Source organism: Periophthalmus magnuspinnatus, chromosome 21 (assembly GCF_009829125.3).
Source record: "Periophthalmus magnuspinnatus isolate fPerMag1 chromosome 21, fPerMag1.2.pri, whole genome shotgun sequence".
Classification (NCBI taxonomy): domain Eukaryota; kingdom Metazoa; phylum Chordata; class Actinopteri; order Gobiiformes; family Gobiidae; genus Periophthalmus; species Periophthalmus magnuspinnatus.
This window is the reverse complement of record NC_047146.1, coordinates 32,982,802-33,008,948: the sequence shown is the minus strand read 5'-3', so window position 1 is coordinate 33,008,948 and position 26,147 is coordinate 32,982,802. Positions and strand designations below refer to the sequence as shown.

The 26,147-nt window shown below is 44.2% G+C and overlaps 2 protein-coding genes and 1 long non-coding RNA gene across 3 annotated transcripts in view; 2 read left to right on the top strand and 1 right to left on the bottom strand.

Moving 5' to 3' along the window:
• Positions 1-2,993, top strand: part of ndufa10 (NADH:ubiquinone oxidoreductase subunit A10) — a 39,181-nt gene extending 36,188 nt beyond the window's left edge. Inside the window, exon 10 of the mRNA XM_055230462.1 lies at positions 2,984-2,993. The gene's annotated coding sequence lies outside the window, so the exon portion shown is untranslated. The remainder of the gene's footprint in view (positions 1-2,983) is intronic.
• LOC129457284 (uncharacterized) overlaps positions 1-19,262 on the top strand; it is an 84,675-nt gene extending 65,413 nt beyond the window's left edge. Inside the window, exons 2-3 of the long non-coding RNA XR_008649171.1 lie at positions 19,041-19,146; positions 19,239-19,262. This is a non-coding gene — a long non-coding RNA (uncharacterized LOC129457284). The remainder of the gene's footprint in view (positions 1-19,040; positions 19,147-19,238) is intronic.
• LOC117389683 (contactin-associated protein-like 5) overlaps positions 1-26,147 on the bottom strand; it is a 90,878-nt gene that overhangs the window by 8,648 nt on the left and 56,083 nt on the right. The window contains exons 13-18 of the mRNA XM_033987395.2: positions 15,950-16,106; positions 14,471-14,598; positions 12,280-12,450; positions 10,871-11,089; positions 6,150-6,389; positions 2,856-3,083 (exon numbers count right to left, since the gene is read on the bottom strand). Of these exons, the coding sequence (XP_033843286.1) occupies positions 2,856-3,083; positions 6,150-6,389; positions 10,871-11,089; positions 12,280-12,450; positions 14,471-14,598; positions 15,950-16,106 (1,143 nt within the window). The remainder of the gene's footprint in view (positions 1-2,855; positions 3,084-6,149; positions 6,390-10,870; positions 11,090-12,279; positions 12,451-14,470; positions 14,599-15,949; positions 16,107-26,147) is intronic.

Sequence of the window (26,147 nt, the reverse complement as noted above, 5' to 3'; positions counted from 1 at the left end):
CTTATGTAGATGAACAGCAGACTGTGTCCTGAGCTGTTCTCTCTCGTGTTGGTTCATTCTCTTGTGGAGTGTTTAGTTTCTCCAGTGTGACGCTCACTCTTCACTGAATGGAGGAGACACATCACTTTGTGTCTCAGGGTTTTGTCCTTTGGATGAACCAGTTTGTGTCTTTAAATGTTTGTAGGTTTGAAATAAACCAGAATCTTAAACTGTCTGAAGATTCTCTGAAGCTTTTGGACACAGCAGCTGTGTAATAGTTACACCTTTTCTCTCACAAGAACTTAATTTCATATTGTACCATGATTCCTGCAGCTAGATACGACTCGTAAAAACACCTGGTCCATGTGGAGCTTTAGATTCTCTATGACAGTGTTTCTCAAACTGTGGTACTGCATCTGCTCCTCTGCAGTATTTGTTTTATTTTGAGATAACTCTCTGTTTTGTCCTTTTGGTTGGTCAGTGTCTAGAACGACTTCATCCTAAAAGTCACTTTAGAAAATGTTTATCCCTGATGAACCTGGCTTAGATAAAGTTTTAATGTGGAAAGTCAAATATTCTCAGGAAGTGTAAAAATCCCTTAACACTTATATGAAAGTGTGTCATAGACCACATATGTCAAACCCAGGCCCGGGGGCCAAATCTGGCCCGTGGTGTAATTATATTTGACCTGTGAGTTCAAATGTGCCTTAAAGCTGCTACTACAAATCCCAGAATGCTCCTGTTCTTTTCTGTTGAGAGTCATTAGCGACCAACTGGTCGCCTCAGCCAAATGAATTACTACAGAGACATAATCTATTTAAATAATAAATTAATAATAAATTAATACTCCTGATGTGTCATTTGTTTGTAATATCCGGCTTCAGTTGTTTGTGTTATTTTGTGTTTTAACAAATCTAAAGTTTGTTTCCACATGTAAAAGGTTAAATGTTACACATCAGACACAGCACATTTTTCAGTAAATACTGAGTTTGGCCTGTGAATTTGTATCAGTTACTTTGGTCAGAATTCCAAATATGTAACTCTGCTCCAGATTAGCCGCTATAACTGTTAGCCTCGGTGAGCTTCATTTGGAGCTGAAGCTGTGGTGTCGTTTCAGTCACTTCTTTACACAGTCTGTGGTTGTTGCTGATGTTATTTAGTGAATTTCCGTTTATCTAATTGACCTAAAAGTCCAAACACTCCTCTTCACTGCAGCGTTGCTACGATCTCTCTGAGCGCTCTCTTTTTCACATGCTAATGATTTGAAATAATAATCACACTGAGCATTAGCAACAGCAAGTGTCTGGTGCTAACAGCCCACTGCAGAAAAACAATAAAAATAGATGTATAAAGGGTTCACAGCTTCATTATAACTCACAGAAAATGGAGCTAATGGGCTAATTACAAACACATTATCTCTGTATGTGGTTTTCAGCTCGTCGTAGATCAGTGTCTGACTCAGCTCTCTGTGAGTCTCATTTAACATCTCCAAACTTAAACATTTGTTGAATATGATGAGACCAGCGCTGTCACAAACTGCACACATCAGCAGCTGAGTTTTACACCACAGGAAAAGGGCAAAGGTCAAATTTATACCCCCATGTTTACAATACAATCACATTTAGTCACCTTCAACTTTCAGGAGGAGCCGCTCGGTCAGAGACATAAACGTCAGTCCACACTCACGGAAAACACTTAAGATTCACCAGTCGAAACTAAAATGTCTGACTCAAACACTGAACATGCAACAAAGTCTGTCCCAAAACTGACTGTACGTGCACAATGTTGAAATAAAATAAATATATTTATACTTTTTATCATCAAAAATGTGCTGAAATGTGTAAAATGAAACGTGCCTGTAAAGATTGTACTTTAAGTTCAACTACAGCACAAAATGAACAACTTTTAATTAAATAAAAGTTTCAAATCTGATGACTGAACGATTCTAGTCCAGGGGTTGGTGACCTTTAACCCCCAAAGAGCCATTTGGACCCAGTTTCAACAAAAAAACAACAACCAAAAACACTGGGAGCCAGAAACGTTTTGATATGTAAAATAAAGATAACACTGTATATTCTGTTTTAACGATATACAACTAGAGTATCTGCAAGATCTCTGCATAAATCTCTTTTCCCTGGTGAATGCGTCTGCTCCTGTCGTCTGTGAGGCCTCATGTTTTTCACATAGTTCATGGTGGAGAAAAGCTGCTCATGCAGAAAGAGCCGCGGTGTGAGGACGAAAGAGCCGCGGTGTGAGGACGAAAGAGCCGCGGTGTGAGGACGAAAGAGCCGCGGTGTGAGAGTGAAAGAGCCGCGGTGTGAGGACGAAAGAGCCGCGGTGTGAGAGTGAAAGAGCCGCGGTGTGAGAGTGAAAGAGCCGCGGTGTGAGGACGAAAGAGCCGCGGTGTGAGAGTGAAAGAGCCGCGGTGTGAGGACGAAAGAGCCGCGGTGTGAGGACGAAAGAGCCGCGGTGTGAGGATGAAAGAGCTGCGGTGCGAGGGTGAACACATTTTTTATATATTTCATTTTTTTAATGCCTCTGTTTGAGTCTGTAAAGTCCAGATGACAATAACATTTAATGAGTTAAAAACACTGGAGATAAACTGGAAACACTTTGACACGTCCATCTGACGCTGTAATTTCTCACATCAATTTATAAAAATCGCCAAAATGACACGTGGAAAAAATAATGAGCCGTAACCAAGACGACGAGCTTCTAACTGAGAAAACCCAGAGGTGTTTTTTCCGTCTCCCGTCGCACACGTGAGTTTTCCTGCACATTTATGGCGACTTCTCCAGAAAAGGCCTGATCAGTAAATGCAGTAAATGTCCGTGTGTGTGAACGAGGTTAAACACACGGGACATTCTGGTGCGTACCGTTCCGGGCGAGGATGACGGCGATGTACTGCTGGCTGAAGGTGTTGAGTGTTAAGAGCATGGCCGGAGCCGCCGTGGTGCTGAAGCTGAACGCCACGTCCTCTCGGACGCGGCCCGGCGTCTCCGTGGAAACGCCGGAGGCCGGAGAGTTCCCCGTCTGCATCACCGAGAACGGCTCCTGGAAGGTGTAGGTCACCGAGGACTCGCGATCGAAGGACACGGACACCTCTGTCCACAAAGACACAGACAGTCAAGTGCCACAGGTTAGACTCACTGGAACATTATTATATTTAACATTTGAGTCTGAGTCTGTGGGAGCAGCAGATCTGAGCCAAACAATGAGACACAACCCTGAGTAAACAAACAACGACCCAAACTACAATAAATACATTTAAGACCTGTGGATTCAACATATGGATCATCAGCAGCAGAAACATGTCATGAAATAATGATATAATTATATTATATAAAAGTATAATTAAAGTGAATACTTTATAGACACATGGAGCTGCAGATTTATACAGTTTAGTGATGTTTTCAAATAAAATGAATTTAGACACGACTCAAGTCCATTTAAATATAAAGTCACAGTAAAGTCACAACTACAGACAGGACCATGTTTAGAGCAGATGTGCATAAGTTTGAACGACCTGAGACGACCAGCAGGGACGTTTAGTACAAATAATATATGTACAAATATATGTATAAATATATGTACAAATAATATATGTACAAATATATGTATAAATAATATATGTATAAATAATATATGTATAAATATATGTACAAATAATATATGTATAAATAGTATATGTATAAATATATGTACAAACAATATATGTATAAATATATGTACAAACAATATATGTATAAATATATGTACAAATAATATATGTATAAATAATATATATATATATATATATATATATATATATATATATATATATATATATATATATATATATATATATATATATATATATATATGTTTAAAGGTTCATTTTCACTTTAGTCCAAACATGGTTCTGTAAATCTGCTCTTTTGTTTGTAGTAAAACCAGATCATACAGTAAAAGTACAATAGTACTGATACACAGTAGTACTATAGTACCATAGTAGTATAGTAGTATTCTAAGATAGTGTGTGTGTGTGAGTGTGAGTGTATGTCTGTGTGTGTGTGTGTGAGAATCTGTGTGTGTATATATGTGTGCTGCTCTAATGCATTTTAAACGTTGTGCATCGGTGTGTGTCTGTGTGTGTGTGTGTATGCGTGCATGTGAGTGTGTTAGTGTGTATGAGTGAGAGTGTGTATAGATGTGCGTGTCTAATGCATTTTAAACGTTGTGCGTCTGTGTGTGTGTGTGTGTGTGCGTGTGTGTGTATACGTGCATGTGAGTGTGTTAGTGTGTATGAGTGAGTGTGTGTGTATAGATGTGTGTGTCTAATGCATTTTAAACGTTGTGTGTATGTGTGTGTGTGGGGGGGGTGTGCGTGTGTGTGTATACGTGCATGTGAGCGTGTTAGTGTGTATAAGTGTGTGTGTGTCTAATGCATTTTAAACGTTGTGCGTCTGTGTGTGTGGGGGTGTGTGCGTGTGTATATATACGTGCATGTGAGTGTGTGAGTGTGTATGAGTGTATGTGTGTATGTGTATAGAGTGTGTGTGTATATGTGTGTGTGTCTAATGCATTTTAAACGTTGTGCGTCTGTGTGTGTGTGTGTATGCGTGCGTGCGTGTGTATATATACGTGCATGTGAGTGTGTTAGTGTGTATGTGTGTATGTGTATAGAGTGTGTGTGTATGAGTGTGTGTGTGTCTAATGCATTTTAAACGTTGTGCGTCTGTGTGTGTGTGTGTGTCTGTGTGTGTGTGTGTGTATATATACGTGCATGTGAGTGTGTTAGTGTGTATGTGTATAGAGTGTGTGTATATAAGTGTGTGTGTGTCTGATGCATTTTAAACGTTGTGTGTCTGTGTGCGTGCGTGTGTATATATACGTGCATGTGAGTGTGTTAGTGTGTATGTGTGTATGTGTATAGAGTGTGTGTATAAGTGTGTGTGTGTCTAATGCATTTTAAACGTTGTGCGTCTGTGTGTGTGTGTGTGTGTATATATACGTGCATGTGAGTGTGTTAGTGTGTATGTGTGTATGTGTATAGAGTGTGTGTGTATGAGTGTGTGTGTGTCTAATGCATTTTAAACGTTGTGTGTCTGTGTGTGTGTGTGTGTATATATACGTGCATGTGAGTGTGTATGTGTGTATGTGTATAGAGTGTGTGTGTATGAGTGTGTGTGTGTCTAATGCATTTTAAACGTTGTGTGTCTGTGTGTGTGTGTGTGTGTATATATACGTGCATGTGAGTGTGTTAGTGTGTATGTGTGTATGTGTATAAAGTGTGTGTGTATATGTGTGTGTCTAATGCATTTTAAACGTTGTGCGTCTGGAGTCAGGACAAGTATAAATGGCCGTTGCGTTTGGCCGTTTCGTGGTCGGGTTTAACTGAATGACCCAGACACTGATGGATGTTTTGTTTGCCATAATCAGCATTAATCTGCTCAAATAACCGTATGAAGTGTGAAGCGGCGCCGCCCGCTGCTCGCCACGACGGCAGGTGGTCCGTCCATATGCCGACCGGGCAAAACGAGTTTAAGGGACGTGAGGATGTTTTTATATCACATCACACATTTTAATACTTACATAGTTTTAGTTAAAGAAGAACAGATTATAAGACAAACTTTATTAAATAACACAGAGACACTGGGCCACATCAGGACAGAGACACTTCATAATGATTCAGACTTAATAATCACTTAATTACAACCTCAACTATCACTTAACTTAATTAATTATCCTGTGCTGTTTATAGTTACTCATAATTATGTCACACTTACTCCTTAAATACCCATTTGTGTATTTGTAAATGCATATTTAAGTATCAAATTGTCATAATTAAGTAGTTATTAAGCCTTATTCATTATTAAATGTTAGATGTTCATTATTAATTAAGTCTTTGTTCATGTTTATTAAGGCTAAAATAAAGTGTAGTTATTATAAATTGTTATATAATGGAGTCATAATGAACAAACTTAATCGTTATTGAAATTCCAAAAGTTTGTTGCGAGTCAGCGGCGCTAACTCTTCCCAGAATTCCGTCCTGTGGATCCGGAGTCGTATCGATCTCGTTTCAGTCGGAGCACTTCAGCGGCTGAGTGTATTTTTATCAAAGCATGACCCTGTTATTTTATAAATCAATAGACTTTGCCTCTGTCTCTTTAAACGTGGTGACCTCTGACCTTGGTCGCAGGTGGCGCCCCCGTATGCCGTCAGGGAGCAGTCGCAGATGTACCCGCTGCTCTTCTCGATGCACCTCCCTCTGTTGTGACACAGGCTGCTCGACCCGCTGCAGTAACCGGGGCAACCAGAGCTCACTCCGGGCGTCATCTTGGCTCTCTCCTCCAGGTCAAAGTTCACACCGTTAACGCCAAGAGTCCGAATGCATCCCAGAAACCCCCTCTGCTGCGACGCCGTCCCCCCTGAAACACAAGCACGAAATGACCTCAGTCGAAAGAGAAAAAGCCACGATAACATTTTGAATAGGATTTAACCACAGACTGAAAATATAAGTGACAGATTCATCCACAGGGTCAGTGTCTGTGGATTTATCCCCCGTGTGTGATCTGTCTGTGGATTTATCACCCGTGTGTGATCCGTCTGTGGATTTATCCCCCATGTGTGATCTGTCTGTGGATTTATCCCCCATGTGTGATCTGTCTGTGGATTTATCCCCCGTGTGTGATCCGTCTGTGGATTTATCACTCGTGTGTGATCTGTCTGTGGATTTATCACTCGTGTGTGATCTGTCTGTGGATTTATCACCCGTGTGTGATCTGTCTGTGGATCCTGGCACTCGTGAGGCCTCATTAAACATAAACGTACAGTTATGTGTAGAATTTGGCCTAATGGCGATGAAAGAGCCGCAGTGTCAGTCTCAGTGTGTAACTTATGAGACGATACAGTGAATGTGTGTGTGGTAAAAAACACACAAAAACAAACACAACGCCACATATAACACAGACGCTAATGAAGCATCTGCAGCTATCCCTCAGTGGAACAGTGTGTGTGTGTGTGTGTGTATCGGGGTGTGCGTGCATGTGTGTAGGGGTGTGTGTGTATCTGTGTGTGTGTGTGCATGTGTGTATCTGTGTGTGTGTTACAGACGCACACAGGCGTCTCGTTCATAAGATGCTTCTTTTAGCTCCAGACTCTAGACTGAAACATAAAAAACACAATTTCAACTTAAACTTTAAACTTTCGACAACAATAGAAGTTGTAATTAGGACAAGAGACTTTATTCTCCAGGGCCCATTATTTCAACCACAGAAGATAAAAGAATTTCAAACCCACTCATCTCCATGGCAACTGTCTATTTTGTTTGTTAATTATCCGTTTAATAATAGTCCTGTTGATGGTGTATTTACTCGAGCTTTATATAAGGTTAATTAATATTCTATATCAGTACAATGTTCACACACGTGCACTGATGCGTGTGGGGCCATCGCTCTCACACGTTTAATGTGTCATTTTATTTCTAATGTTTGGACATTAACACATTTTAAAATACAGGAGGCGCTGTCTCAAATCACATCAACTGAAATAAATTGGTTTAATCCGAGTGGAGACGCAGATATTACATTAACTTTGTGAGAAAATGGATGAGTGACACATCTGCACTCCACACACACAGATCAGACGTTTGAAGAGCGTTTCATTTGTCATTTCTCTGCTTCTGATTAATTATTTTCCAATGAACTATTAGTTTCACAGCTCAGAGCTGAAAATCACACAAAGAAACACGACTTTGTAATGACGTCTTTGTCCCTGCTGGGGTTTTATTAAGAGAGAATTAAATGTCAAAGGAAACGAGAATCTGTAAAACCAGACTGTACCAGACTACACCAGACCACACCAGACTACACCAGACCACACCAGACCACACCAGACTACACCAGACTACACCAGACTGTACCAGACTACACCAGACTGTACCAGACTATACCAGACTACACCAGACTACACCAGACTACAACAGACTGTACCAGACTACACCAGACTGTACCAGACTATACCAGACTACACCAGACCACACCAGACCACACCAGACTACACCAGACTACACCAGACTGTACCAGACTACACCAGACTGTACCAGACTATACCAGACTACACCAGACTACACCAGACTACAACAGACTGTACCAGACTACACCAGACTACACCAGACTACACCAGACTACACCAGACCACACCAGACTACACCAGACTGTACCAGACTACACCAGACTGTACCAGACTATACCAGACTACACCAGACTACACCAGACCACACCAGACTACACCAGACTACACCAGACTGTACCAAACTATACCAGACTGTACCAGACTGTACCAGACTACACCAGACTGTACCAGACTACACCAGACTACACCAGACTGTACCAGACTACACCAGACTATACCAGACTACACCAGACTACACCAGACTGTACCAGACTATACCAGACTACACCAGACTGTACCAGACTACACCAGACTGTACCAGACTGTACCAGACTATACCAGACTACACCAGACTGTACCAGACTACACCAGACTACACCAGACTACACCAGACTACACCAGACTACACCAGACTACACCAGACTGTACCAGACTGTACCAGACTACACCAGACCACACCAGACCACTCCAGACTACACCAGACCACACCAGACTACACCAGACCACACCAGACCACACCAGACTACACCAGACTACACCAGACTGTACCAAACTATACCAGACTGTACCAGACTGTACCAGACTACACCAGACTGTACCAGACTACACCAGACTGTACCAGACTACACCAGACTACACCAGACTGTACCAGACTACACCAGACTATACCAGACTACACCAGACTGTACCAGACTATACCAGACTACACCAGACCACACCAGACCACACCAGACTACACCAGACTACACCAGACTGTACCAGACTACACCAGACTGTACCAGACTATACCAGACTACACCAGACTACACCAGACTACAACAGACTGTACCAGACTACACCAGACTACACCAGACTACACCAGACTACACCAGACCACACCAGACTACACCAGACTGTACCAGACTACACCAGACTGTACCAGACTATACCAGACTACACCAGACTACACCAGACCACACCAGACTACACCAGACTGTACCAAACTATACCAGACTGTACCAGACTGTACCAGACTACACCAGACTGTACCAGACTACACCAGACTGTACCAGACTACACCAGACTACACCAGACTGTACCAGACTACACCAGACTATACCAGACTACACCAGACTACACCAGACTGTACCAGACTATACCAGACTACACCAGACTGTACCAGACTACACCAGACTGTACCAGACTGTACCAGACTATACCAGACTACACCAGACTGTACCAGACTACACCAGACTACACCAGACTACACCAGACTACACCAGACTACACCAGACTGTACCAGACTGTACCAGACTACACCAGACCACACCAGACCACTCCAGACTACACCAGACCACACCAGACTACACCAGACCACACCAGACCACACCAGACTACACCAGACTACACCAGACTGTACCAGACTACACCAGACTGTACCAGACTATACCAGACTACACCAGACTACACCAGACTACAACAGACTGTACCAGACTACACCAGACTACACCAGACTACACCAGACTGTACCAGACTACACCAGACTGTACCAGACTATACCAGACTACACCAGACTACACCAGACCACACCAGACTACACCAGACCACACCAGACTGTACCAGACTACACCAGACTGTACCAGACTATACCAGACTACACCAGACTATACCAGACTACACCAGACCACACCAGACTACACCAGACTGTACCAGACTACACCAGACTGTACCAGACTATACCAGACTACACCAGACCACACCAGACTGTACCAGACTACACCAGACTGTACCAGACTATACCAGACTACACCAGACTACAACAGACTGTACCAGACTACACCAGACTACACCAGACCACACCAGACTACACCAGACCACACCAGACTATACCAGACCACACCAGACTACACCAGACTGTACCAGACTGTACCAGACTACACCAGACTACACCAGACTACACCAGACTGTACCAGACTATACCAGACTATACCAGACCACACCAGACTACACCAGACTACACCAGACTGTACCAGACTGTACCAGACTACACCAGACTGTACCAGACTACACCAGACTACTCCAGGCTATACCAGGCTACACCAAACTATACCAGACTGTAACAGACTAGACCAGATCAGCGTGTCGCTCAGTCTGTCGTTCAGTGTGTTGATCAGTCTCTCGGTCAGTCTGTCTGTCAGTTTGTCAGTCAGTGTGTTGTTTCGTGTATCGGTCAGTGTGTCGGTAAGTGTGTCTGTTTGTCAGTGTGTAGGTCAGTATGTTGGACAGTGTGTCGTTCAGTGTGTCGGTCAGTGTGTTGTTTCGTGTGTCGGCCAGTGTGTCGGTCAGTGTGTTGTTTTGTGTGTCGGTCAGTGTGTCGGTCAGTGTGTTGTTTTGTGTGTCGGCCAGTGTGTCGGTCAGTGTGTTGTTTTGTGTGTCGGCCAGTGTGTTGTTTTGTGTGTCGGCCAGTGTGTTGTTTCGTGTGTCGGTCAGTGTGTCGGTCAGTGTGTTGTTTTGTGTGTCGGCCAGTGTGTCGGTCAGTGTGTCGTTCAGTGTGTCGGTCAGTGTGTTGTTTCGTGTGTCGGTCAGTGTGTCGGTCAGTGTGTTGTTTTGTGTGTCGGCCAGTGTGTCGGTCAGTGTGTCGTTCAGTGTGTCGGTCAGTGTGTTGTTTTGTGTGTCGGCCAGTGTGTCGGTCAGTGTGTTGTTTCGTGTGTCGGTCAGTGTGTTGTTTTGTGTGTCGGTCAGTGTGTTCTAGACCCACCCACAAAGAGCTGGCTGCTGAGGCGGAGGCGCAGGTAGCCCTCTGCTGGAGCGTCTCTGAATCGCAGGGGCAGCTGGTCGACGTGCAGAGACGCCTCCTTCACGTTACGCTCCGCCCTCACGTAGTGCCACTGTCGGTCGTTCAGAGGCCGTGGAGACTTTACCGACAAGACCGCCGGGCCATTACCCACATCGAAGGAGAAGGTCACCACAGAGGGCGCTGTAGAGACACAAAACGAAGACGACATTTTGTATTTTTGTGGTGGAAGGTCTGAAGCCTTCTTTTCTCCATAAATACAATATTGCCTGAATGATCAATAGACTGCAATAATAATAATAATAATAATAATACTAATAATAATAATAATAATAATAATGCTCTTTAAATGTGGGACAGACACAGTTGTTTTAGTAAATAATTCATTTATTACATCCTCATTACAAACTCATTGCTTGGACTTTAACAGGCTTTGATTAAACACTTTGCCTGTAATTTGTCTTAAAGCTATTCACAAATATTAACATTATATTAAAATGACTTGTCCACAGCTCTGGACTGTCCCCCACATGTCCCCACATGTCCCCATGTGTCCCTCACACATCCCCACCATGTCCCCCACACGTCCCCATGTGTCCCTCCATGTCCCCCACATGTCCACACATGTCCCTGTATGAACATTTGAACATTTTCAAATTGGTTTATTTGAAGCTTACAAACCCACTCCACCTCTCCATCCCTCCATATCTCCACCTCTCCACCTCTCCATATCCCCATCTCTCCATCTCTCCACCTCTCCATGACCATGACTCATGACCTGACTCTATTTTTTCACCATTTCTCTATGAGGAAATGTCTGTTACACTTCCCTCGACAGTGGGACAGAGCTGTGTGTCTTTGGAGGGACGGGGGAGAACCCTGTGTCTTTTGGATCACACCCGGCTGTTGGTCCTGGCAGGTGAAATTAAACTGTCAACATGAACCTGCCACTTTAAGACAAAAGACACAAAAAAGAAAGAGTGTGACAGGGCTTCACCCGTGTGTGTGTGTGTGTGTGTGTGTGTGTGTGTGTGTGTGGGTGTGTGTGTGTGTGTGTGTGTGTGTGAGAGAGCTTTGTCCCATCTGTGACAAGAAGTGAGTGAGACGTCACAGCGTTCAGCAAATGAAGCTCATCGAGGTTAGAGCAGGTATAGGGGCCAATGTGAGTTCCATATTTGGAACTCCGACCACGAGTATCATAGCAACCAAAGAGCCAATCAGGAGCGAGGCTGTTGAAGATAACGCCCCTGAGCAACACTGTCAATCAAACCTGTTGCTAACGCTAGCAGGAGCAACCTGGGAGAAAGAAGGCCTGGAGCGTAGTGGCTAGCAGGTTAGCTCTGTCCATTTACACAGTGTGTGGTTTTACTCACCGCTCAGCTCCACACGGATGAAATGCTTCAGGCCCAGATTCTCTAGAAAGACTCCAGACGGGGAGCTGGTCTTGAAGTAGAAGGAGACGTCAGAGGCCAGCTCGGCCTGGAGAGTGGGGAAGTACAGGTACGACGACTCCTGGTAGAACGACGCCGCGTTCCACAAAGTCTCTGCAGGGAACACACACACACAGACACACACCGACACACACCGACACACACAGACACACACCGACACACACAGACACACACAGACACACACACCCCCACACAGACACACCCCGACACACACAGACACACACAGACACACACAGACACACACAGACACACACAGACACACACAGACACACACAGACACACACAGACACACACAGACACACACAGACACACACCGACACACACAGACACACACAGACACACACAGACACACACACGTGATCAGTGAAGCTTTCTCATGTGTAAATACAAACTGTATTTAGTTATGGAAATATCAAGGCGACACAATGAGAAATATAATCTACAGTGTTGAATATGTTAAAGGTCAGAATGCAAACTTTACTAAAACAAAAAAATGAGGATAAATTGGAACTAAAAGCAGAAATAGTTGAAAATGTCAAACTCATTTTCGTTTGAGCTTTAAACAGAAAATAGTCTCTGAATCCCTGTGATATTTGTTTTCTCATGATATGGATGTTGTTGCGTGAGCTAAGCTAATGCTAATCCCTCTGACATATGGTTAGTTATTGGATCATTTTGAGTTTGAAGTGACTGTGTTAGAAAAAACAGAGAGAAGCCACGTCCCAGCTCGAGGAAGACTGCATGATGAAGACTATCACTGTGCACTGTGGGCGAAATTTTTTCTTCTTTATAGGGGAGCCATGATAGAAAATAACTGAGAAGCACTGAGTTATAGACAAATATTTACATTTAAATACAGTTCTGTACAGTTAGAATATGAAGATTTACTCTACAGTGTGATTTACTTAAAAGCATTTATGAAGTCTGTTTCATTTAACAGTGTTTAAGTCCTGAACGCAGCAGTTATGTAATTATGTAGTGGAATAAGGAAATAGTCCACATTTACATAAATTCCTGTAAATTATGAATTAAACTGATTTAAACATAGAACACAAGCTCCATTTCATTTGGATGTGTGTGTTTGTGTGTGTCTTGGTTATAGTCCAGTGCTGATGTTCCACAGTGGCTCAGACAAAACGGGCTCAATGTTCTTTGTCCAAAGTTTGTGAAGAAACTCTTTTGTCGTCCTCGTGCCCAAACTTCCATTTAAAATCCATTAGAAACATTATGCTACAGTTATTCAGACAAGTGCCCGATACAGCAGATTAAGTGCACTTCAAACTCTTTGGAAACAAGATGGAGGCACCTTTCTGTCTGTCTATCTACAGAGCCGTATTACACCCGTACAGAGCCGTATTACACCTGCGCAGAGCCGTATTACAACCGTGCAGAGCCGTATTACAGCCGCGCAGAGCCGTACTACACCCGCGCAGAGCCGTATTACACCAGCACAGAGGCTTATTACACCCGCACAGAGCCGTATTACACTCGCGCAGAGCCGTATTACACTCGCGTAGAGCCGTACTACACCCGCGCAGAGCCGTACTACACCCGCGCAGAGCTGTACTACACCCGCGCAGAGCCGTGTTACACCCGCGCAGAGCCGTACTACACCCGCACAGAGGCTTATTACACCCGCGCAGAGCAGTATTACACTCGCGCAGAGCCGTATTACACTCGCGCAGAGCCGTTTTACACCCGCGCAGAGCAGTATTACACCCGCGCAGAGCCATACTACACCCGCGCAGAGCCATACTACACCCGCGCAGAGCCATACTACACCCGCGCAGAGCCTTATTACACCCGCGCAGAGCAGTATTACACCCGCGCAGAGCCGTATTACACCCGCGCAGAGCCGTATTACACCCACGCAGAACTATACTACACCCGCGCAGAGCAGTATTACACCCGCGCAGAGCCGTACTACACCCGCGCAGAGCCGTATTACACCCGTGCAGAGCCGTATTACACCGGCGCAGAGCCGTATTACACCCGCAGAGCCGTATGACACCCGTACAAGGTCAAAGGTCTTTCTCTCTGTTTTCCTGTCCTTTATTTTTGTGCTTCTGTTCGTCTTAAACCTCTGTGCCTGTGGACTGAGGTGATCACCTACTGTCTCCATAGCAACGCAGCGCCCCCACATGGACGACCGCCTGCGCCCCCGTCCGCTCTGTGTCTCCAACCAACACCTGGGTCACGGGGAGGTGCTCCTTAAACGACAGGACGCCCGAATCGTTAGCCCTGAGAGAGAGGAGAGAAAAACAAATGAGAGGGAGGAAGGAAAACGAGAGGAGAGATGAAAGAGGGAGGAGAGAGTACACCCGGATCATTATCCCTGTGAGAGAAAAGGAGAGAAAAATTAACATGAGAGAAAGAGGGAGGGCGGAGAGGGAGCACACCTGAATCATTAGGCCTGTGAGAGAAAGAGAGAAAAATTAATGAATGAGAGAGAGGAAGGAGAGATCAGAGAGAGCGAGGGAGGGAAGGAGGAAAAGAGAGAGAGGCTTCAGGGTGCGACGCCTTTATTATGAAAGTCCAGATAAACGTGGCCATTCCTCTGCATTAGCCCTGAACGCTCAGTAAACACATTCAAATGGACCCCATACATCACCAGACAACAGGAAATATGCAACACAGCAAAGGAGGTGCACGGAGAGGGAGGAGGCGCTCGGAGAGGGAGCAGGGAGGAGGCGCTCTGTGAGGGAGCAGGGAGGAGGCGCTCTGTGAGGGAGCAGGGAGGAGGCGCTCTGTGAGGCAGGAGGCGCTCTGAGAGGGAGGAGGCGCTCTGAGAGGGAGCAGGCAGGAGGCGCTCTGTGAGTTCTCCTCCCTCAGTACAACACGCCTTTGTTTTTTCAGTCGTATGAAAATGTGATTAGTTTAAATGGAGCCATAAAACTGCACAGAATTAAACTGGAGAATATGGACAAACACATTATCGTCTGTGAGCGTCACAGCAGAGGATTATGGGAAATGTAGTTAGAGCAACGGTACAAACATGGAAGACTGAAATCTGTGTAATTAACACGTTTACAACATTCTAAAAGACTTAAACTTTCCCCGATGTCTGAGCTAGGTTTCTGAGATATAGAAGTTTGTTTTTATTTTCTTAACGTGGAAGAATTCTCCTTTTCTCTGTAAACAGCCTCAGACACATCACCGGACTAAACCAGACTGTTTATATAAATGTACAGAGCTAACCTGCTAGCATAGACTGTTTATATAAATACATTTAGCTAACCTGCTAGCCGCCATGTTCCAAACAGGAAGTGATCATGGGTGCACTTCTAGCTGCCCGCTCTTTGCTAAACCAGCGGTGCAGGTGGGAAGGGGCATTACCTTCAACATCCTGGCTCCAGATTGGCTCTTTGGTTGCTATGATACTCGTCTCCATATTAGCTGCTATCACTGCTCTAGTCTCAATGAGCTTCTTCTGTGAGTGACGTCACACTCGCTTGGTCCATTTCTTTATAAAGTCTATGGACTAAAATGAACCGGGTCTAAACCAGGACCAGGACAGAACCGAACCAAGTCTCCATCAGGGTTAAACCAGAACCAAACCAGGACAAACTCAAGGCGGCGTCTCGTGGCGTACCAGGCGTCTCTGTCGGCGTCGCAGTTGCAGAAGTAGTTCATGTCGGCGCAGTTCTCCTCCAGGCCACAGGAGCACTGCTGCACCCCCGGCAGGAAGCCACCCCAGTAGCTCCGCCTCTCTCCTCCACGGTCCAACCACCAGGACAGAGGGCTGCCGTCTGCACACAAGCACGAGAGTCACAGGGAGTCAGAGAGCCAGAGAGTCAGAGAGCCAGAGAGTCACAGGGAGTCAGAGAGGAGCCACAGAGGAGTCAGAGAGCCAGAGAGGAGCCAGAGAGGAGTCAGAGAGCCAGAGAGTCAGAGAGGAGTCAGAGAGGAGTCAGAGAGCCAGAGAGTCAGAGAGGAGTCAGAGAGAGGAGTCAGAGAACCAGAGAGGAGCCACAGAGGAGTCAGAGAGGAGTCACAGAGAGTCAGAGAGCCAGAGAGGAGTCAGAGAGGAGTCAGAAAGGAGTCAGAGAGAGGAGTCAGAGAGGAGTCAGAGAGTCACAGAGAGTCGGAGAGGAGCCACAGAGGAGTCAGAGAGCCAGAGAGGAGTCAGAGAGCCAGAGAGGAGCCACAGAGGAGTCAGAGAGTCAGAGAGGAGCCACAGAGGAGTCAGAGAGGAGCCACAGAGGAGTCAGAGAGAGGAGAGACATTCACTAAGGCTGGGCCTGTCACAGTTTTCTTAAATATCAACTTTTTGTTCATTATTTATGTGGATCGATACATTTGGTGGCTTGATATTTATCGTGTCATATTTTTTTGTAAAAGTGCAGAGTTTTTATGTAATAAGCTCAGATCTGCTCCAGAGGGAAAACACTTCTGTGTCTTTTTATTGTTTCATTTACAGCTCAGGCTTTTAATGATACAGAGATGATCCAGGTTTAATGTGACTGTGTCTTAAAGCAGTTTCAGTATTATCGTTTATGGCAGTATTTGTCTGTAGTGATGTATATGGAGTGTGTGTTATGTGTGTTTTGTGTGTTATGTGTGTTAAAAGTGTGTTATCGTCACACACAGCCACTGCCTCTGACTTCATCTTTTTGACCAAACCATCACTGAAAACATTTTAGTCCCAGTCTTTTTCACACGTTTATTCTGTTCATTTCTGTCATTTCACCAAAAACTAAAATGTTGAAAAAAACACGGTCGATTCCAGTTTTATTTATATTGGTTAAATGAATAAACAATAATAATATTAAGATATAAAGTTGATCCCACCCACTGAGTCTGGGATGAGTTCATTTTGAGCCTTTGGAGTGTGTGTGTGTGTTTGGCCCTCGTCCCAGAACAGTAATGACAATCCCCAAAACTGCTTTGTCAAACTTGTCATGGTTTTTCGTAGGTAAACACAGAGGCCTCTGCTCCATCGTCTCATTTAGTTTCACTATCGTCGTAATGTGGATTCATATGTTTTTATCGCCTCGGGCGCCTGTCACACTCTTATACTTTTAATTTATGTTTCTTTTTGGAAGTACACAGTAAACAGGAAGTGAAGGAGATATAGAGGCCATTACCACGAGAATGATCTGTCATAATTAGAATTTTAAAAAGTATCTTATCTTCAGATCGTCCCAGAGTAAAAAACCCTCTGAGCCTCTACGAGCCACCGTGGACCAACACGCAGGTACTCAGAGAACACCTGTTTGACACCGAGCTCTTGGCTTAATAAACAAGTGGACAGCAAAAGAAGTCACTGGACAAAAGACATTTGGACAAAAGACATTTGTCACACATCATCCACACTAAACACCATGAGCCACACGAGAGTCCAATGAGCCACGCGAGAGTCCAATGAGCCACGCGAGAGTCCAATGAGCCATGTGACAGTCCATCTTTTGTTTTGTTTTCACCTGTGGCTAAATACACTGTGAGGACTGGACGCGCTGGTGGAGGAGAAGCAGCTTTTTGAAGGACACATCTTTGACGACATCTTTGATCTTTGATAATAACTAAAATATTTTGTTACACAAAATGGGATTTGTTTCCATGGAACAGCCACATTGTTCAAACAGATACGTTGGTGTGTATGAGGTTTACGTCAAAACACATCTGCATGTTACAATGTGACTGCACCGAGAGTAAAGTCGTGTTTATTCTGGTGTGATTCATAAACTGCCTGATGCTCCACTGAAGACACTGTGTTTTAATCTTTGTAACGCACTCGCCCCAGATGTTCAGAGTGTATTTAGAACAATGACTTTGTGACTGTTTAGGCTGCGTCTGCGGTGAACGTGTGTCAAAGTGTGAATCTGATGGACTTGTGACTCGTGGGAAGACGGATGTTGAAATGTTGGACACTATTCTGCTCCAAGTAGAGTAGAAACTTCCACAGGGAATTCAGTCTACAGCAAAATACACTGCTCAAAAAAATAGAGGAACACTCTGAAAATGCATTAGATCTAAATAAAGGAAATAATCTAGTATTTCTTTCTAATTTATTAGTAACAAAATGATGCCACATGAATTTATGTAAATGAAAATGATCTCCCTACAGAGGAGTTAAACCAAAGACACCACAAAAATGAACCTGCAAAAATGATGCAGCATATGAGTCTATTTTATTTTTATTCTAACTCAATATGATCCTCAGGAGTTAGTGTGGTCCTCACATGCTTCTATGCGCCTGACAACAGCAGGACATGCTCCTAATGAGGTGACGGGTGGTGTCTTGGAGGATCTCCTCCCAGATTTGGACCAGGACATCACTGAGCTCCTGGACAGTCTAAGGAGCAACCGGCGCCAGATGGACTGAAACATAATGTCACAGAGGTGTTCTTTTGGGTTTAGGTCAGGTGAACGTGAGGGCCAGTCCAGTACTGCCCAGAGATATGCCTCCCCAGACCATCACTGACCCACCTTCAAACCGGTCATGCTCAGTGATGTTGCAGGCAGCATGACGTTCTCCACGGCGCCTGCAGACCCTTTCACGTCTGTCGCATGTGTTCAGGTTGAACCTGCTCTCATCGGCCCACTGGAGGTCATTCTGTGGCTCTGGCAGTGCTCATCCTGTTCCTCATTGCACAAAGGAGCAGATACTGATCCTGCTGAGGGTTTGAGGACCTTCTACGACCCTGCCCAGCTCTCCTGGAGTAACTACCTGTCTCTTCTAGTCCATGCTCTTGAGATTGTGCTGGGAGACACAGCGAACCTTCTTGCAACGGCACGTATTGATGTGCCATCCTGGAGGAGTTGGACCACTTGTGCAGCCTCTGCAGCGTCCATGCACCATGCTATCAGTAATGATGATCCAAGCCAAAGGAAAAAGTCAGTCAGTAAAAAAAATCTGCCGGAAGAGATGAGGAGGAAAGAACACCAGTGGCATCAACCTGGAAAACCATTCCTGTTTAGGGGGCTGTGTTTCTGTTGCCCCTCTAGTGACCCTGGTGTTTATTTCATTAAAAACAAAGCAGCTGAAACTGATCAACTACCCCCTGTGCTTCTTAACTGACCATATCAATATCCCACAAGTTTGACTGACAGGCTGCTCTGATTAAAGAGATCTGATTTGAGCAGTGTGTTTAAAATGACATCCATGCTTTAAAATGGTAAAATTGCCCCTCTTTAGGGATCTTAAAGACTCTGCACAGAGCTCAGGGGGGCTAAGGTCTTAACATGTCCCCCCCATGTTTGAGTCGCTGTTTTTAATCAGTCTAAATGTGCTCAGACACTGGAGTGATTTAAAAAACTTAATATGGAATTATTTTTTATTTTAGTCTCATTTTGAAGACTCTGTGGTCGCCATTTGCACAGTTTTAGTCGAGAAAGGATGTGCTACAAAAATGGGGCAGAAATCTGTGGGGGACACTGGCCCGTGCCCCCTGAAGTCCCCTCTCTGTGCCGCCCCTGTAGCCACACAGTAAACACACACCGGCGCCTCACTGTGGTGATGGAGCGATGGTGCTCCACACGCTTCGGCCTCGACTCCCAGACTCACTGCATCTTCTGAGGGTCAGACGTTATAATGAAAATGTGAGGCTTTACTGAACAGAAGGCCCAACTGTAACTTACTGCGAAAACTCATTAAAACTGTAAATCTACTCCCAAAAACTCGACCAGTGCCCTGCAAAAGCCACGCAAAATCATAATGTGCAATAATTATAAAGATGATTAATGGTAAAAGGTAAACGGTCACATTTTTATTAGGGCTGGGCGTCATTAAGAAGTGATACAATACAAACCTCCATACATAAGCCACGATACGATATATTTCAGATTAACTCGATACCATTCAGTGAAATGTAAAGGCTTAATGATCAACCCCATTTCCACAAAAAATTAATATTATTATTATTGTTTATTAAATTTACCTTCCATTAATTGAAGATAAATGAACATAAAGTGCATTTTGTTTTGTGTATTTTACCAACGATAAAAACACATCAGACTGTTCCATGTGTCAGTTTTATTCAGTTTATACGAGCTCCACATTTACATTTACACAGAGACATGTGCAGTTTAACGACGCTGAAGGAGAAAAACACATCGACTAAAACAACTGTGACGCTAAAAGTCTGTGTTAGACCAAAGTTAATATGAAATAAACCTGTTTTAATCAAAACAGTGAATCAAAAGTCAAATGTTCTGCACAAACGAGTCTCTTTCCTCTAAACAAACCGCACAAATGTAACACAGACACAATAATTTGGTCAAATATACACAAAAACACTGGCGATATGTCCATACAACAGTCCTTGGGCAAGACACTTAACCGGGCGAGGGGGGTTAAGTGTCTTGCCCAAGAACACAATAACAGCATTCATCTGTGGGAGGTGGAATCGCACCTCCACCTGTGGGTCAGTGGATCTGACTCTGATGTTTATCTCCAAAGCAGAATTCAAACCATCAACCTTTGGATCTGCCATCGTCCCACAGCAGGAGGCGCTGCGTTACAAACCAGTCTGTTTGTGTTCGTGGAGGGAATCGTACTGCGATCTTTTCAGAACAGATGAAGTCATTGTTTACTGCTCGTGTGCCAGCGGGACGCCCCCTGTCTGTAAGTGTCAATAAGGCGGCGGAGGAGGTATAAAAACACGATTCATTAGCTCCACTATGAGCTTAAGGGGCCCGGCCTCCGTCGCCTGTCACGCCGCGCGGACCTGCGTCGGGAATGAGCCCGGCGAGCGGGAAGGAAGCCATTACGCTACACGCCACTATACATAATCAAGTGTCATGGGGAGCGTATCTGCGGTCGCCGGCGAGCATACATTACGCCGGAGCGGAGATAAGTTTATGTATGAGAACGCATCAGCCACATTATCGTTATAGAGAAGAAACGATGACCTGCTTTTCAATAATGAGCTGTTTTAGATTCAGCCCGGAATAAAAATATGTGGTGCTGCTGATCGTGGCGTGCGGCGTCCTCCAAACAGGATCCGATGGCGTCCACTAACGAGCCAATCTATTTGAAATGATGTGTGCGTCGGAGACAGGGCCGGTGCGAGCGAGAGGGTTATATTTACACTCCGCTCTCGTACAGGTGGATGAGGCAGGTGGAGCGGGAAAGAGACACATCCTCATCACGTTTCATTTTATATCTCACTTAGAAAACGGAACACACTTAAAGCCACAGTATGTAACATTCTGGAGGTGGCACGTCGCTTTGAACAGTGTGTGAATGTGTTATGACGGTAGAAAAGGCTCATTTCTCTTCTAACCTGATTTTATCAACTATTACAGCAAATACATTATTAAATAGAAGTGTCTTGTCACTTCACATACTCTACGTTTAGTGAAAATAAAGAAGAATAAAAAAGAGTTCTTCAAGACAACAGCTATTTACTGCTTTGTGTTACTCACGAGCGCTGAACGATGGACGCACAACGGGTGGAAGAGTCACGTCTGGAGTCGCAACAGACAGAGACATCTACGCAGGCAGCCCAAGAAGAAGAAGAAGAAGCACATTCACCAAAAAGAGGGACGTCTGTGATTTGGTGACATTTTGGGTTCAAGATGTTCGACACGGAGCAGAAGACGGCCATATGCAAACTGGGATACAAGACTATTCCCACGCCCGACGCCGACACAACAAACCTCTTCTATCGCCTAAAGAAGGTCCATGAAAAAGAAGAATACAGAAGAATCCAAAAAAATCTGAGCTAAACCAAGTTGCGAAAAGAAAAACTATAACCAGCCGAAGATAAAGAAGTGAAAATGTCCCGGCGCAGTAAACAGATCACATGTGCCGTTACATTTGTAAAGGCTCCTGTGTTTGTAGTTGAAGGACGGCGTTAGAGACCTCGCCAAAGTCCTTGATCTGAGGTTTTCATTTGATCCATTTATACCGCGGCGCTAAAATGTTTGTTTCTCATTTGTGACAGTTCAGGTAAATGTCACTTCAAAATAAAGTTGGAGAAAAGTAAGTAATGAAATTTCTGTCAAAGTTCTCAGAGAATAACTGAAAACATATTTTATTGTGTTACATCGTGATATAAAATAATCCATATGGCCCAGCGCTAAATGTGTGAGTGTTTCCTGATGTAAAGAGCTTTGAGTGACTTAAAGGTGGAAAGGCGTTATATAAAAATGTGACAGTTTAATTAACACAAACCCTTCTGCACAGAGCTGTTCCTCTAGAAGCAGACTGCAGATCTAATGCTCCGGCCACAGCCTCGTCACACGGCAGGTAAAAAAATGAATGTTTTTACAATCCTAAAGTTTCACAGCGTTATCTTATCTCCCTCAGAATCTATAATGAAGTTGTTGTGATGTGAAGGCAGCAGGAAACAGCAGAGATCTCCAAGACAAACTCAAGGCTCATATCGAGGCTCCTGAGACTCATTTTACCAGGGACATTACATCACCGTGTTATGGCATTATGGACGTGATTGTTATGGGTCTGTTTGACCTTTGTGACACTGTCTGTTATTACGCACGAGTCTATGTCTCGTCTGTTAACGTAGAGACGACGTGTGTCCTGGAGTCACTTAGATTAAACTGGTCTGATTATTGTGATGTATAAATACTCTGTGTATGTTCATTTGAGCTGAGGGCGACTCAGGGACAACGGCTCTTTGACCATTGTGCACAAATGACTCAATAAACCAGACTCTTTGATTCAAGACAACTTTTCTATTGAGTTTATGTTTTTTTAAGTTTTTAATTATTAGATATTCCAATCCTGTTCGTGACGCCAAACTGTTGTGGAATTTCTAATAATAAAAACCTTAAAAACATAAAATCAACAGAGAAGTTGTCTTGAACCAAAGAGTCTGGTTCATTGAGTCAATTGTGCACAATCGTCAAAGAGCCGTTGGACAGTAGAGATTTTTACAGCAGAGCGACAGGTCAGCAGACGAATAAGAACGAGTCACATGACATTTTAGTGACAAACGACTGAATCTGCAGCTTGTGTCTCCTGTAGAGTCACATCTAAACAGCCCCGGAGCTAACAGCTAATAAAGCCCCGGAGCTAACGGCTAATAAAGCCCTGGAGCTAACAGCTAATACAGCCCTGGAGCTAACAGCTAATACAGCCCTGGAGCTAACAGCTAATACAGCCCTGGAGCTAACAGCTAATACAGCCCTGGAGCTAACAGCTAATACAGCCCTGGAGCTAACAGCTAATACAGCCCTGGAGCTAACGGCTAACACAGCCCTGGAGCTAACGGCTAACACAGCCCTGGAGCTAACGGCTAACACAGCCCTGGAGCTAACAGCTAACATGTATCTCCTGTAGAGTCATATATAAACATCATAAATACATCCCCCGGTTCCTCTAAAGTGTCACATATTCTCGACACTGTGGTCATGTGATGGTTTGTTATTGGGCGGGTTTGCTCCTGCTCCAGCGTCGCGCTCGTCTCAGTGATTGGCAGAAGGACGTCTGCTCCTGCCAACATTATATTCTGTTTGCTCCGTTGCATTTGGAGACGTGCTGCTGGAAAACTGCAGAATGTAAATGGGCCTAACGGCTAATGGAGCTAACGGCTAACACAGCCCTGGAGCTAACGGCTAACAGACTCCAACCAACTGTAACAAACAGACAATCAACACATCTGAAACGTACGTTGGCCTTTGAATGTTCTGGAACACGCAGAAATACACAGCTCATAATAAGAAGCTGAGAGGTTCACTAACGGCTCTGTTGGCTAACGGCTCTTTTGCTAACGGCTCTGTTGCTAACGGCGCTTTTGCTAACGGCTCTGTTGCTAACGGCTCTGTGTGTGAATAAACAGGTAGCACACGAGTGGCGTTTGCTTCTTGCCGTCGTCGTAGTGACCAGAGCGTCCTGTGGTTCCGGACTCCAGCGACGCACTTACACTTCAGCTAAACGGATCAATACTTTGTGAATTGGAGGTCAGACTTCTCGGTATTGACCGGACCGATGAGGAAATAAAAACGTGGCTGTGATGTAGAGGCCCACATTAAAACCTGGGTCGACCTGTTGGTTTCTGGGCCAGCGTTTTTATCATTTCTCTCACGTCTTCTACAGCCGCCAGAGGTAAGCCGAGAAAAACAAGGAACTTTTGAAATATTAAGAGGCCGTCCTACACCCACAGAAGGTGTTCATGTGTTTGAGAGAACACTGAGAAATTAGGGCAGTTTCCATAGCGATTAATGATATAAAACAAAATATTATATCTATGTTATGTTGCACAACAGACAAAACCATATGGAATAAAGTCTGTTATGGTGTTTTTTATAAAGGATTAAAGGACGAGCCCAGAGGAGACACAGACCTGCAGGACGACTGTTGTTGACTCCTTTGGCAAGACACTTGACCAAACTAAAGATAAAGTGGTTCTGACCAGATCGGGCTCAAAATGTGGAGATGGCGCCCCCTCCTGACCAGCCTCACCAACAAATGGTAAGTTTAACCAAGACAAACGTTAATGTTCAGATCTGGATTTACAGACACAATAGTGAAATAAAAACCCCAGGATCATGTAGAGGGTTAATACGAACATTTAAGACCAGAATGAGTCTGAAGAGACAGAGACAGAGAGAGGAGACAGTTTTTCAGTGTAAAGTGAAAGTGAGTCGATGGAACAGGAAGTGTGTCCATGATCACTTCCTGTTTGGAACACGGCGCTAGCAGGTTAGCTATGTCCATTTATATTTATATTGTTTGAGTAATACCCTGATGGTAGACACACCATTTACAGAGGTCTGTCTGAATACGACGCCACACAGTTATTCAGAATGTCCCTGAATGACCCATGTCGCTTTTTAAAAAAAACTAAAGCCTCTAAACCTTTGGACATTTTTGTTTTATTTAATGCCAGATTGTAGCTGTCTTTCCCATCACATCTTTTTAAAATAAGATCTCTGCGGTGGCCACGCGGGGCGGGGCTGGCCTACATCTGCCTCCCCCTGGGCTTTTCAACGGCAACAATTGGTCATTTTCAGAGTCTGAGGATCTGAAATCACATAAAAGGACGATGAGGTGAACTTGAATCACACTTGTTCAATCTGTTAAACAGACAGAGCTAATCAAAAAGAGCAGGATGTCCAAAGGCAGAGAAAAAAAGCAGCTCCGCGTTCACTCCACTGTACAGAGGAAAAAGCAGCTCTGCAGCTGATGCTGCTGCACAAAAGGTAAAATCGTGACAAAATATAAAGCTCCCACTGTAAAAACACATGTGATTTAAAACAAAGAGTCAGACGTAATGTTCACGTCTCCAGAAAAGATTTATACTCACGATTATATTATACAGTCAACACTCGGTCACCAGGTCATACACTCACCAGGTCATAAACTCACCAGGTCATACACTCATCAGGTCATACGTCCAAAACATCAATAACATTGGAATAAATGTCTCACAATGATTCGAGTGACAGCTTTTATCATCTTAAACTTTGATTCATCTGGAGGATAAAACCTGCTGTAAATGTAAATTAAATCATTTATAAATATAATAAAAATATAACCTAAATTTACACAAATCAACAAGCAGTTTGTGAAGAAAAGATGGAAAATATGTTGAAAATGTCCCACACGACATCACACAATGACATCACACAGTGACATCACACAGTGACATCACACAATGACATCACACAGTGACATCACACAATGACATCACACAATGACATCACACAGTGACATCACACAGTGACATCACACAATGACATCACACAGTGACATCACACAGTGACATCACACAGTGACATCACACAGTGACATCACACAGTGACATCACAGTGACATCACACAGTGACATCACAGTGACATCACACAATGACATCACACAGTGACATCACACAGTGACATC